Source organism: Ceratotherium simum, chromosome 26 (assembly GCF_057802395.1).
Source record: "Ceratotherium simum simum isolate JZ-2026a chromosome 26, ASM5780239v1, whole genome shotgun sequence".
Lineage (NCBI taxonomy): Eukaryota > Metazoa > Chordata > Mammalia > Perissodactyla > Rhinocerotidae > Ceratotherium > Ceratotherium simum.
The window spans coordinates 11,234,897-11,249,473 of NC_141925.1; the positions used below are offsets into that span (position 1 = coordinate 11,234,897).

A 14,577-nucleotide genomic window follows, 5' to 3' on the forward strand; every position below is an offset into this window, starting at 1 on the left:
CTGCTGGTCATCTTTATATTTTTAACCAGTACATTTAATTCTTTTTCTTCATTTTTTAACAATAAAATTTAAGTGGACTCTTTTAATTCTTTATTGTGAAAAAGTTTGAAAAATGTGGATATTCACTCACACATACATCTCCCCATTATCCCTCCTGCTCCAGCAAGTCTCACCTTCAATTTAATTAGTAAGCTCTGGGATGTGTGTGTGTGTGTGTGTGTGTGTGTGTGTGTGTGTGTGTGTGTCTCAGGCCTGTAGACTGATTTCACTTTTGTTGGTGGTGTTTATTTTGTATTGTTTGATTTTTTTTTTTTTTGAGGAAGATTAGCCCTGAGCTAACATCTGTTGCCAATCCTCCTCTTTTTGCTGAGGAAGACTGGCCCTGGACTAACATCCGTGCCCATCTTCCTCTGCTTTATATGGGACACCGCCACAGCATGGCTTGACAAGCAGTGCGTCGGTGTGCGTCCGGGATCTGAACCTGCGAACTCTGGGCCACCAAAGCGGAGTGTGCACATTTAACTGCTACACCACCGGGCTGGCTACACCACCTGTATTGTTTGACTTTTCTTTCAAGGTTTGTAAGATTTGCATTCTTTCCCTAGAGATGTTTAGCTTTAATTTTATATATCAGTGGTTTCCTTTGTTAAAGCACTTTGAAGAAGCTGAAAGTGCTAGAGGAATGGACACAAAATTATTATTATTATTTGTGAGGAGATCAGCCCTGTGCTAACATCTGCCAATCCTCCACAGCATGGCTTGCCAAGCAGTGTGTCGTTGCGTGCCCAGGATCCGAACTGGCGAACCCTGGGCTGCTGCAGTGGAGCACGTGCACTTAACCACTTGTGCCACTGGGCCAGCCCCCAAAATTATTATTTTTATAATAATAATAATAATAATAATAGCACATACTAGGACATGTTACCATCCTTATCTGTAAGTCATGACATCTTCCTAATTGAAGCCAGTGATTGATCAGGTGGCAGGCATTTAAGGTGCCTTCATTCTGTTTTGCATCTACACTTGCAATGGAGATTGGCTTTCTCGTGTGGTCTTTGTCCAATAAGGGAGGTTGGGTTAGAATTCATTTCTCACAGTCTTTGTCCAGTCTTGGTACCAAGATTAAACTGGTGTCACAAAGTGACTTAGGGTAACTTCCTATCCTTTTCTGTGTTCCAGAACAGTCTGCCTAAATGAGAGTTATCTATTTCTTAGAGGTTTGCTAGAATTTGACTGTAAAACAATCTGGGGATAGCGCCTTTGTGTGAGTGTATTTTTTGCCCTGACTTTTGATTTTGAAATTTTGAAAAATGTTTGACTTGCAGAAAAATGGAAATAGAAGTACAGTAAAAACTACTTCTTCAGTTTTTAAATGGCTTTTGGTCTTCTGTGGTTTTCTACTTTTTCTTGGGTCAGTTGGGTAAGGTAAATTTTGTTTGAAACAATGACCATTTCAACTAGATGTCTAACTTATGGTGAAACTTTAAAATAATATTCTCCTATTACGTTTCTAGTCTCAGCTGTGTCTGTAGTTATGACACCTTTATCATTTCTCACGTTTTACGATATCTCCTCTAATCTTCGTAGCGACTTTATGATGCAGATAGCACATTTCATCCTCATTTCACAGATAAGGGTATTGAGATTAGGGAAATTTGTTGACTTGCCCACAGCCAAACAGCTAGTGAGTGAGAATGCCAGGGTTCTAGATCACGTTTTCTGAGCTTAGAGTCCAACCTTCATCACCTGTCCCTCATAGCCTCCTGGTCTGCAGACCACACTTTGAGGAGCAAGCCCTGAGTATTCTGAAGTTGACAAAACTTTGCCCCTTCCTTACCACATTTGAGCCTCCCCTGGAGTTAGCCAGGTTCTTGACTGGCAGCTGTGGAACCGGAAGCTTGCAGAGGGGAGGTGCCTCGCCCAAGGACACACAGCCTCGAATGGTACCGTTGATTTTAGAACGCAGGTTTTCTGGGTTTGAATACAGTGCTCTTTTTAATAATTCATCATGTAATTTCATTATGACATACAAATAAAGGCTAGATTTTGATCTTTTTTTACCTAGTCTGAGAGTCTTTTTCTTTTAATAGATTGTTTATATCCTGGTTCCACTTATTGATGTAATGTGCATGTTTATCATTAATTAGTAATCATTATTATTATTTATATGTTATTAAATAATTATATTATATAAGTATCAAATAATTATTATTAATAATAATCATTAATTATTCATAATTAAATTGATTATAATTAAGCTGCCTCTCTTCATAGCCTCCCACAAGGCATGGGCAGCAGTCTCCCTATTTGCTGTTTCCTTTAGTTAAAGTGATCCAGTGGGGCTTGGGGGTGAACTGGGCTGCACCCAAAACAGCTCTCCCCCTGATCAGAGCCCTGGAGGACTATCCTATGGGTCTTGAGCTTAGCTCAAGGCAAACATGCTATTACTGAGTTCTTGGATGACTAGTTATATCAGATTAGTACTGACTATTAAAAAGGGGCTGACATTTTGTTGTTGCTGTTCTGGATTGCATGAAATTTATGCTACATGCGAGTCTACTTTCACTAGCAACAATAGCTAGGAGGTACATTTTTTGGAAGAAGGATGGTGAGTGACCTTAGAAGAGGAGAATGGACTCTAGGGAGGATGAGAAGAAGACAGAGAGATGTAAAGAAATGAAGACGGTGTGGTCTTAGAGGACAGGTAGGAATGGGGTGACTACAGCTAACGTGGCCTTAAAAATGGTGTGGTTATAGTTGGCCACAGGAGGGGACAGCTAGTGTACGTGTGTCTATAGGCAGCACTGAGAATGAATTAAAGGAAGGAAGGGTGCAGATGTACAATTAGATATATGTACTTTCTAGCTTTGGCCAAGCTAGTATGATTGCAGAGTTACTCCCACCACTGAGGGAACTCCCATGGGACTGTCTAACGTTAATGCAGTGAAAGCAGATAAATTCCATTCGAGAGCTTTGGAGCCCTTTGGCTTATCAGCGAGGACCTGTTACCAGGGGACCTGTTAACAGGGGTTTGCTGACCAAGCGTCTGTTCCTCTCCACGACTCAGGATGAGGTTGGCGGCCCCGGCGTTCCACCAGGCTGCATGGAAGCACCGTGTTAGCAGTGCCCGCAAGGCTCCCCATGCCCGCACGTAGGGTAGAGAACACTGGGGACTGGGAAAACATATTTTTACACATAAATATTTATGTCAAATCAGCTCTGCTAAGAAGGTGGGAAAACAAGGCGTGAAAACACAATGAGACAGAGCAGGCTGACTTTTTGCAAATATTTATGAAAGAGGAAAATGTGGAGAGAGAGAAATAGCCCTGGAAGGTTGGCAAAGAAGGAAAGAGAGACATGAAGGATGCCCCGAGCTGTGGGAGGGCTGCCTTCTTGGAGAAAGAAGGTGTGGAGGGCAGGGATAATCAAATAATAACGCCTTTAGGGAGGGAAAAGGAATTGACAGTTTTTATTTATATTTTTAATACCTGTAAGACAGACACTTTGCTAAGCACATGTATTTCTTTGAGGTAGGAATTAATAACCCATTTTACAGATAGGAAAACTAAGAGTCTAAGAGGTTAAGGAATTTTTTCAAGTTACTCAGTTAACAAGGGAGAGACCTGGGATTCCATTCACATCAACTTGTCTACTTGTCTCCAAGCCCAGTGGTCTTCCTCCACTATACTGCACTTGCCCAACCCAGTTCAGGTCTGGGCAGAGTAGTGTGATGGGCAATTAAGAGACTCTGTCTCTGCATTTTCTATAATAATCATGTATGACTTTTTAAACTAAAAATATAAACATTAAAGATAGTAATACAAAAACTATAACAGAAGAGAGGTGTAATATATGAAGAATTATACTTAATTTGCCCTTTTGGGCTTAGGCAATGTCCGTAAGTATCTACACCAAATGATATCAGTGTTAATCCTATTGGAGGAGGACAGGAAGGGAAATGGGCAATTTTACCTTTCATTTTGTCCATTTCTGCTCAGAATTTTTACAATAAACATTATGACTTTTATAGTAGATCACTAAATTAAACACACATACACACTCATACACACACACACAGAGAAGACAGGTCTATATAACAGGCATGTTCAGCATCCTTCTGTTTCATCTTCAGTTTCATCTTTTGTAAAATGATGATAAAAGTCTCATTTCATGGGATTCTCTGAGGATGAATGAGACAGTCCACATAAAATACCACAGTGCCCAAGGGCTGGCCCAGTGGCGTAGTGGTTAAGTTAGTGCATTCCGCTTGAGTGGCCCAGGTTCATGGGTTTGGATCCCAGGCTCGGACCTACACACTGCTCATCAAGCCATGCTGTGGTAATGTCCCACTTACCAAATAGAGAAGGATGGGCACAGATGTTAGCTCAGGGACAATCTTCCTCATCAAAAAAAACCCAAACAACAAAAACAAAAACAAAAACAAAAAACCACAGTGCCTAGCACATCGGAAGCTCTCAATCCATGTCAGATGCTGTTATTATTTTTTCAGTAAATGGCTCATTTTGAAGAAGTGCATGGAGTGATGGTCAGTAGAGCTAGCACATGCCTTGCCCACGGTAGGGGCTCAATGCCTTTGTTGTTGTTGCTGAAGGAATAAATACACTGCGACTGACATTGATTTGGAGAGATGGAAATTCAGCCTGTGTGCAATGCAGCTGAAGGTGGTTACCAGCCATTGCAGAATTTTGTTGCTCAGCCAAAGGTCCTCTTCTGCGATCCCTTTAGGATGTGGCCATTTCTTGCCAAACCACCAGCAATTGTTTCTGCCTCTGGCAAAGGCTTATCCTCATATTGACTTGAGAGTCCTGTCCTTCCTAAATGCTAGAGGGAGTGGGAAGAAAAATCTCTGTAACATAGGAAACCAGCCAGGCTGTGGCAGTGGAGGAAGAAGGAGCTATCCCTAAGATGTTGGGGCATTTTCTCAAGAAGTTGGAAGAGAAATATGTAGTGTCACCTGGGTTTACAGGCTTGCAGTGTTATTCAGCACCAGTTTTCTATAAGGAGCAAATAGGCAAGTGTAATTAATTGATGGTTACGAGGGGAAAAGGGAGAAGCGTGTTGACATTATGAAATGTCCATTGTTCTGGGCGTTGTGCTTGGTGCTGTGTGTATGACTTCTCCTTTAATCTTCAAACAACACTGCAGGGATGACATTATTATGCCTGTTTTATAGATGAAGAAGCCAACCTGCCTAACGTTGTATAACTCAACGAATGTGGTGGAACTAGGGTTTGAGAACTAGGATATCTGTCTGGATCGAAATCTTTGGGAGAGTATGTGGGGGATAGAAAAATAAAAGACATGTGATTGTAAATGTGCACATTAGAATATAGCCAATTTTGTTTTCTGCTCTCTTGGGAAGTGAGGCAAGAAAGTAGAGATTTTGTTATCCAAAAAGAATAAATTTATTCATTTAGTTAGGAGTTATGATTGGCTTAGGCCAGGGATGGTGAATGGATTAAACCTCAAGTGCCTAATCTGATTCATTGGTAGTGGCTCCTCAGTGGGAAATTGATTATTGATGCCTGTTATGGATGTGGGATGGGGGATTAGTGGCTCATTTGCTATTTCTTTGATACCTGCTCATGAAGCAGAGAAGTAGCCACTCTGGGTAATACAGGAGAAGTACTCTGTTGAATGGCACGGATAAGGGCAGATGAATTATATCTTTGTAAAAACAGAGGTATGAGGTGGATGGTGAGCCCAGCTGGCAGAAACTGAGAATCCAATGAGAATGGGCAGAGATCTCATTTTGTGTTATAACAGAAGATAGTGAACTTATAACTCTTCAACTGTCTCCAAGAGAAGCAGACCAATCTGGGCAACAGAGAGACATTGGGAAGAGCCCAGGAAGCAAGCCCTTCTCATAGTAAAGTGGTTATTAGCAACGGGACTTTCGGAGCTAGACAGACCACATTTCAAATCCTGGCTCCATCCCTTAGGAGCTGTGTGACTTTGGGTTTTTACCTCTATATTCTCATCCAAAAATATGAATACTATTCTCAAATCTTGGTGTTATTCTGAAGATGAAATGAGATAATATTATTAAAGTGCTTTACATACAGTAGGTACTCAATATATAATTGTTCTCTTCTCCACCCACACCATTGTGCCCTGCATTTGGGGATGCTCTCCTTGGTGAGGAAAGGCCTCATGGGAGGGCACCAAATCCTGACTCAGATTTAGTCCAGCTCTTCTGTACAGGTGTCTCTAATGCCTCCCTCTTGTGACCAAACGTCAGGGTCCACTTGGCTTCCCCTATTACTATTAATGGAAATTGTGTTCCTAATTCCCCTCCCGCTGCACAGTCAATTTACCTCCTAATGCCTAGCAGAGGCAGCATGCAGAAAGATTGACAACATTCTTCACACTGTTTAAAGGTTCCACTGTGTGTTGAAAATTGTCTAAATGGGGGGATAATGAACAATCATCAAATTGGAGCTTTCTCAAGCTGAGAGGAAAGAAAGGCTTTGGAGACACCTTGCCACGTGACCAAAGTTGTTGGCTGGAGTGGGGCGGGGGAGAGAAGAAGTGTCAGTTCCCCAAGCCCAAGAGAGAGTGGACCTGTTAGAGCAGGAAGCATTTGGAACCTTTCTCTATTTGCAGTTTACCTGGTAACTTCCCAGGGAACGTTGGGATAAGGGGGGCAGGTACACCGCAGATTCTATCAGCTCCGGACAGGTTAATAAAACCAAACCCAGTGGTGTCCATCACAATCTGGACCAACTTGATGCGTGAATTCGCCATTGATTTCCTGATAGTAACTTTCCTGATGGGATGGGATATCCTGGGTGGAAGGATCGTGTCTCAAATTATGGCTCTCCATTTTATTATTGGTATGTCTTTGGGTAGATGGCTTCACCTCTGTGAGTCTCTGCATCTTTACTGAAAAGAGGATGATGATACCTGTCTCCCAGAACCATTATGATGACTCATAGTCATGATCTTTAGAAATCATAAGTATCATTTACTACATTCTCATTTTTTGATGGAGGAGACACTGAGTTAGTCTCCATTTTGATTAACAGTCTTGCAATGTAGGTATTATTATCCACGTTGTAAAAATGTGACATTGCGCTTTAGAGAGTTGAGGTTTCTCATCCAGGACCCCACAATTAGGAACCAATATCTGTTTGACTCCAAATGTGATACTTCATCCCGTCTACACAAGACTACCTCGACATGAGACACTTGCTGATTGTGAAACCACCCAGTCTAGTGCAAAAACATAACAGCTGCTCGAGAAATATTTATGTGTTTATTGTTCATTAATCTGTTCTCATAGACACTGAGCATTGATCAGCTCTGAAGCTAATGTTGGACATTAGCTGGTTGATGTCTGATATTGCCTGACTGTTGACCATTACCTGGCACAGAGAGCAGGCAGACAGCAGACTACCTTCTTCTTCTCTTAACAATGAGTTTGACTCTCTCAGCAATGGCCAGCCCTATTTGAACTTGACAGAATGTGAGAAAGGGTCCAATTCCATGACATATCCTCACTCATGGAGAGGCCTTAAGCATCTTATTGCATAAGTTGAGAACTCAATGACCTACAGAGGCTGACAAAGCCTTGACAGCCTCATGTGTGCAGATGGTAACATCTTGAGTTTGGACGGCAGTTTGGACAGTGATGTAGGGGCTGCCTTGAAGAGAAAGTCTCTCCATAGCCTACTCCACACTCCCATAGCTCCTCTGATTCCCTCCATAATAATGCTTACCTCACCACTGCTGTTGTCTGTTTTGCTTTTTGTCCCCCTTCCTCACCTGAGTGTTTGTTTCTTGAGGACAGACACAATGTCTAATTGATCTTCATGATCCCAATGTGTTGCATAAGGCCAGGCCAAGAGTAGGTAGTTAATTAATATGGAGAGAATGAGAGGGCTAAAGAGAGACTGAGGAGGGGGGAGAGAGGGAGACTGAGGAAGGGAGAGAGAGAGAGAAAGAGAAAGAGACTGAAGAAGAGAGAGACAGAGAGAGAGAGAGACTGAGGAAGGGCGGGGGAGGGAGAGACACTGAAGAAGAGAGAGGGAGACACTGAAGGAGGGAGAGAGAGAGAAAAAAGGAAAGGAGGGAAGAAAAGAGAGAAAACAAAGGAGGAATAGAGAATAAAGGAAGAGAAGTAAAGAACAAAGGAAGTTAGGAAGGAGGGGAAGGAGGAAGAGGGAAGAGAAGGAAGGGAGAGAGGGGAAGGAAGAGCGGACTCTACAGGCCAACTTTTAAGGGATTTCTCTTTGGCCCCTGTTTTTCCCCAAAACATGAACTCTTAAGCTGTAAGTGTGACCAGTTTTCCAGCACGTCAGGCTGCAGGGTGAGTTTAGGAATTTTGTTCCAGAAGAACCAACCTTCTGTCAGGCTCAGTCCCCTTGTTTGTAAAATGGGCTTAACCACGTCTGCCTCACACGATTATTGTGAGAATTAAACTACGTAAAGAGAGAAAAGAGTCCCAGCCCTGGAAGCCTGGAAGGCTGATGCTAAGAGGCGGCACTTCAGAGGTGGAAGTATCCTGAGAAGCTCAGAGGGGAAGGAGGGATCATCGGGGAGAGCCCAGCTTCCAGCAACGATGACCTGTCCACCTTTCCTGTTCTAAGTACTGCAATCATTAAATTCTTTTATTAGATGCTTTTCTCTGGCTTAATAGGCCCATGTCTGTGAATGGGACCTTTCCTGGGGTGCGCACAGACTGTGCTATTTTGAATTCTGCATAATTAAGATAATTAGGTACCCAGACAGAGTTTAAATACTATTGAGGGTTTGGTGCACACTGGCCGGCCCCGGTGGTGGAGTCATTTCGGGACGCAGCCTCTGCTTGCTGCTGCTTTTTAGAGCCCAGAACCTTGACTAGGATGAAATGGTTCTCCTGGGCAAAGGAGGGGAAGGGAGGTGGTGTATTTCTGAACTCCTTCTAAATGCCAGGTGATCTGCAGGGAATTCTACATGCATTGTCTGAGTTAATTTCATCCTCCTAATAAACTTATTGGTGTGTGTTGTTGCTTCCGTTTTACAAATGAAGACAGAGTGGTGGAGGGGTAAAGGCATGTGCCCTGGGTCAAGCATCTAGGAAGCCCCACTGACCTTGAGCTGTCTAAGCCTGAATTTGCTGACTTGTGAAATGCAGATAATAATAATACGTACCTACCATGTAGGGTTGATCAGAGAATTAAGTAAGATGGGACATGTATAACACTGTTATCACAGTGCTGGGCAGCTACAAAGAACTCAGTAAGTGTGAGTTAACATTCTTATTCTCCCAGATTATCTGGGCCCAAAGCCTAAGCTTGGTCTGACTCTGTGAGGCCAGCTTATGTCCCACTGGGAGACGGACACGGGTCCCATGTGAACATGGGGTCTGGAAGTCCCTTATTCTGTTTAGGACATGAGCACTTTTGGTTCTCATCATGCTGTAAGAATTCAGCCATGCTGCATCTGTGTCCCTGTGTCTGCACCAGAATGCTGTAAGAACTCAGTGCGACTATGAGTCTATGCGTGCTCCATGCCTGGGTGTGTGCAAACTCAGTGTGGTGAGGGTAAAAATTGATATCTGAACAAAACTTTGCTGTTTACAGAAGAGCAGTTTTGTGTGTATGCTTTTATTTCTTCTTTCCAATGACTCTGGTCATTGATTGCCATTTTTATATAGCCTCGACTTGCTAATATTTTTGTCTACAAATGTTTTGAGCATCTTTATGTCAGACTGTTCTAGACAGAGGAGTGAATAAGAAGACAGAGTTCTTGTCTTCATGAAGCTTCCATTCCAGTGGCAGTAAATGTATAAAGGGAAAATAAGAGACTTGTATTTATTGATTAGGGCTATGAAGGAGAAAAACAACCCCAAACTCTCAGTTTAATATTAATATAATCAATGTTTATTTCTTGTTTGTATCACAGGGAGCTCTGCTGCATGCAGTCATTCAGGGACCCAGGATCCTTCTATCTTTTGGCTCCGCCATTCTCTTAGGGCTTTGGAGTCCTCCACTGAGTCTTCTGCATCTGACCAGCAAAGTAGGAGAGAGTGAGAGACTGGGAACTAGATGGGAGGCTTTTACTAGGATAGGCTTTGAGAACATGACTTCTATCGGTTTTGTTCCATTGGCCAGAACCATTGTATGGATATATCTAATTACAAGGGAGGATGGTAAATATGATGTAGCTAGTTTCCCAGGAAGAAAAGGGAACCAGTTTAGTAAAAATGCATACATCGTCTGCCACTGTGTACATGAGTGTGGTTGTGCCATGCTGTATTGTGTGTTTGCAGTTGCATGGACTTCTTTGGAGGGGCTTATAGGGGCTACTTTCTGCAAGAGAAGGAGGCATCCCTGGTGGATGTGTATTGCTATCCCTGGTCCCATGATGTTCAGTAGGGAGAATTTAACCTCTAAGCCTGTCTTTTTCACATTCTCCTGTCTCTCCCTTTGCCATCTCTTACCCCATATCCTAGCCAGTGCTCAGATCTATATAGCACTGTGCTTGTGTACCATCTTTCCTTCTCCTTTCCCTGGGTTAAGCTCTCCCACTCTTGTGAATCCCCCAGCACCCCTCAAAGGCTCCTCACAACTGGGAACCCAGATAATTTCTCGTACCTTTGAAAAATTCTCAGTCGTTAGTAGCAGTCCTAGTAATGCCACCACTTGATTTGAATGGCCTTCCCAGTTTTCAGTGAACTTTCATGTGCTGAAATTTCTTGCTCAAAGTCTGTCTATTCCACTAGACTCTATGTGCCAGGATGGCAGGGACCGTGGCTGTCTGAGCACAGCTTACATCTGGTGATTAGCATCACTCCTGGTACACAGTGGGGCACCAATATGACATATTCAATGAACAAATGAATAAATCATTGAATATATTTTATTTAATACTCCCAGCAACCTTAGGAATTAAGTATAATTACCCCCATTATGCCTTATTCCCCCTCCTCGGTTTAATAATATTATCCTCAGTTAAGAAAACTGAGACTCAAGAATTTAATAACTACTCCCAAATCACAACAGTAATAATTGGTTGGACTTGGATTCAAACTCAAGTGTGCTTCGTTCCAAATCCCTTGCTGCTTTTTTGCTCATTTGTTTTTTACCGCGTCACATTGCATCCCATCATTTAATATTAATACCACGATGCATCTATTTCTTAGGACTTTTTCAAAGTACTTTCACATATGTCATTTCATTAGAGCATCACGATAGTTCAGTGTAGTATGCAGGACAGGTGTGAGTTTTTATTTTCCTACTTCATAGATTTAGAAAGAAAATCCACAAAGAGATAACTCTACACTAGGGCTCAACAAACTTTTCCTGTGAAAGGCTACAGAGTAAATAGTGTAGGCTTTGTGTACCATACAACCTCTATTTCAACTGCTCAGCTCTGCCATGGTGGCACAAAAGCAGCTGTAGACAGTATGTAAAAGATGAGTGTTGCCCTGTCTCAATAAAACTTTATTGACAAAAACAGGTGACAGCTGTATTTTGCCTATAGGCCATAGTTTGGTTTTTTGGGTTTTGTTTTTTTTTTTTTTTTAGCTGCTACAGGTCTTTATTGCCACTGGACAGAGGGGCCACCAGGGAGGGGAGTGCTGACTGTAGGTGGGTGTGTGGGGTGCTCCAGGGAGGCCGGGGTGGGTCATCACTGTGTCTGACAGTGGCTGTCGCCATGGAGCACCCGGCCAGGCCTGGGCGGGGTGGGCAGGCCGGTCACCAGCTCAGGATGCCCAGGCAGTACTTGTCGATGAGCCCCTGGTAGTAGGGCCGCAGCTTGTCCACGTCCGGCAGGTCGGGACACTTGGTGTAGAGGTCAAACTTGTTGAACTCCTGCACCCAGGGCAGCGTGGCCAGGTCCTGCTCGTTGCACAGCTGCCGGTAGTCGCCCCCCGTGTGCCACGGGTGGAAAGAGTGGAACCGGACCATGTAGAAGGCCTGGGGGTGGGAGGAAGGCACACCACCCAGCATGCTCGAGGCTGGGCTGGGCTGGGCTGGACTGGCCTGGGGCTGGACTGGCCTGGGCTGGGCTGGGCTGGGCTGGGCTGGACTGAGCTGGGTTCTTGGTTTGGCCCCTCACCCCTGCCTACCTCCGGGGGGAGGGAGAATTTGTTGAACTTCATCACCTGGTACGTGTACTCGTCATGGCCCCAGGAAATGAGAACATTCTGGAGTCCGCAATGGGGTTGGTACGTGCCGAGCTCTGTGCTGTATCGAGGATCCTGGAGGTCGGGGTTGTCCTGGAAGGTGGAGTCACGGAAAACCACAGAGGCCTGGGGACGGCAGCCAACTGGGAAGGTGTCTCCAACGACCGCGCACTGGGGCTCCCCCGCCAGAACCAGGACCTTCCCCGGGTCATGCAGGAGCCTGACGAGGTGGAACCAGTCCTTGTCAGGGTGGGCCTTCCGGATGCCTTCAGCCGTCTGGAAGGCATGGAAGGAGTTGGGGAAGTCCACGTCTGGGTCCGACTCATCCACCAGCCTATCCAGCATGTCCACAGCTCCAAGATAGTCATTTTCTTGTAGGAGAAGCCCCCGAACTGGGCGTGCTTCTTCCTGACAAAGTCCACAGTCTGCCACGTATGCATGAGCTTGTAGGTGGCGCAGACACGGTCCAGGAGTGGGCTCAGGTGTAGTTTCGGAAGCTGCCCTTGTCTTTGGCTGTCTCTGGATCCATATCAGGCCGGTAGACCAGGGATGGGTCTGGGCCCACAACCACCTTCATCCTGGGAGGAGCAGAGCTGGCAGGCAGGTAAGTCCCATGGGCCCATGTGCCCATATATGCCCACAGGTTACATAAGTGACCAGACACCACCCAGCCCCTTGGCCTCGGCCCTCAGTAATGAGTGACCATCCACCCTCCTCCTGGACTCAGCAAGTTAACGTGTCCTAGGCCATAGTTTGTTAACTCCTGCTCTACACAAGCAGTAGAAGAGCTAAAATGGAAAATGCCAAAAAGAAAAATCAGGCTTGAGAGCTTAAGAAACTTGCCCAAAGTCCCACAACATATTTGTGGCAGAGCTGTGCCCCGAATCTTCGTTTCTTGCTTCCTGACATAATGTTCTTTCCACGACAACAACCTCCCTCATTACCACTATGGTGGAAATAGAAACCGATCTCGGACTCATGGATTTGCCATTTGTTCCCCCCACCTGCAAACATTAGTCACTGTTCGGTCCTCAGTCCTGATGCCTTCCTTCCACAAAAACTACAGAAGTGCAAATGCTTTGCTTTGTTGCATTCTAAACTCAGCAACAAGCACATGACACTGCGTCTCTTTCCTAAAGAAATGAATCCAGAAGCCAGAACAGAAACTTCCCCGATTTCCAATACACCAGAGTGGTTAGGAATACAGATTTGGAGCCAGGCAGCTGAAGTGGGAATAGCAGCTCTGATACATACTAGCTGGGTGACTTTGGGTGTCTCGGTTTCCTCATTAATAAAATGGGTATAGTGATGTCCCTGCCTCAAAGGGCTATTGGGTGAGGATTGAAATATCCTCCTCCAACCCATCAAGTGTCCACTATGTGTGTAAGAAACTTTTATTAAGTACTTAATAGCAAAGCATTTAAAGAGTGTCTGTCACCTAATAGGTGTTTACTGCTGTTGCTACTATTATCATTATCATCATTATTATTTTTCCCAACATGGAACTTGTGACTTCCTTCATTTACTCTTTCTAACCTCCAGTGCCCCTAACACAGAGTTTCTTGCCCTCAGCACTATTGACATTTTGAGCTGGATAATTCTTTTCTGTGGGGGGCTGTCCTGTGCATTTTAGGATACTTAGGGTCATCCCTGGCCTCTACCCTCTAGATTCAGTAGCATCCTCCTCCCCCAGTTGTGACAGCCAAAAAGGTGTCTAGACGTTGCCAAGTGTCCCCTTGGTCCTGGGGGCAAAAATCTCTTCTCAGTTGAGAACTACTCCTCCAATGTCACTGCCTCTTCCTCATTACTATTTGGCAAGTCCTGACATGTGTTTTCCTCATGAAGAGAGAAATTAACAGATGTTAAGAAAAAGTATTGAAAGCAATTAACCCCTAATTGAGACCTTCTCACTGATAGGATCAGTTAAAAGTCATTGGAGAAAACTTTGGGGAGAAAGTGAGCAGCTTATGGGAAGCATGTCTGATTGAAACCAAACATTTTGAGATTTGTCCCCTGGCCCAGATCCCTAGGTCCTTTCCATGAATGGGGAGGACATTCTGTTCAACTGAGTCAATCACTTGAGCAAGATGTACTAAGAGAGAGTCACCAGTTTAGACCATGACAGAAAGAGGCAAAGTCATCATTTATTCACTCCACAAACCAAGGGCTACTTTGATAGCTTAGGAAGCAAAGAAGAGTGAGATAGCATCTCCACATTCCAGAAACTCACCATCTAGCCAAAGAGACAACAAGTAGACAAATAAGTGAGCAATCTCCCAGATTGGGACTACAGAGCTAGGTAGGATCTTAGACAAATCCTTTATTTTTCTGGACCTTGGTTTCCCTGATATTCCCAAATCTTAGGGAATTCTGCAATGATGTGGAAGTGTGGAAATATTGAAATTCCCATTCTCTATTATGAGAAAATGTCCATAAAATTA

The 14,577-nt window shown here is 44.1% G+C and overlaps 2 protein-coding genes across 2 annotated transcripts in view; one reads left to right on the forward strand and one right to left on the reverse strand.

Annotated features, from left to right (window-relative positions):
* SHISA9 (shisa family member 9) overlaps positions 1-14,577 on the forward strand; it is a 274,688-nt gene that overhangs the window by 174,681 nt on the left and 85,430 nt on the right. The window lies entirely within an intron of this gene.
* On the reverse strand, positions 11,706-12,713 carry LOC101404228 (inositol oxygenase-like). Its single transcript, XM_014793428.2, is given in 4 exon segments — positions 11,706-11,927; positions 12,080-12,489; positions 12,492-12,620; positions 12,623-12,713. Coding segments are annotated over 4 exon segments (852 nt in total).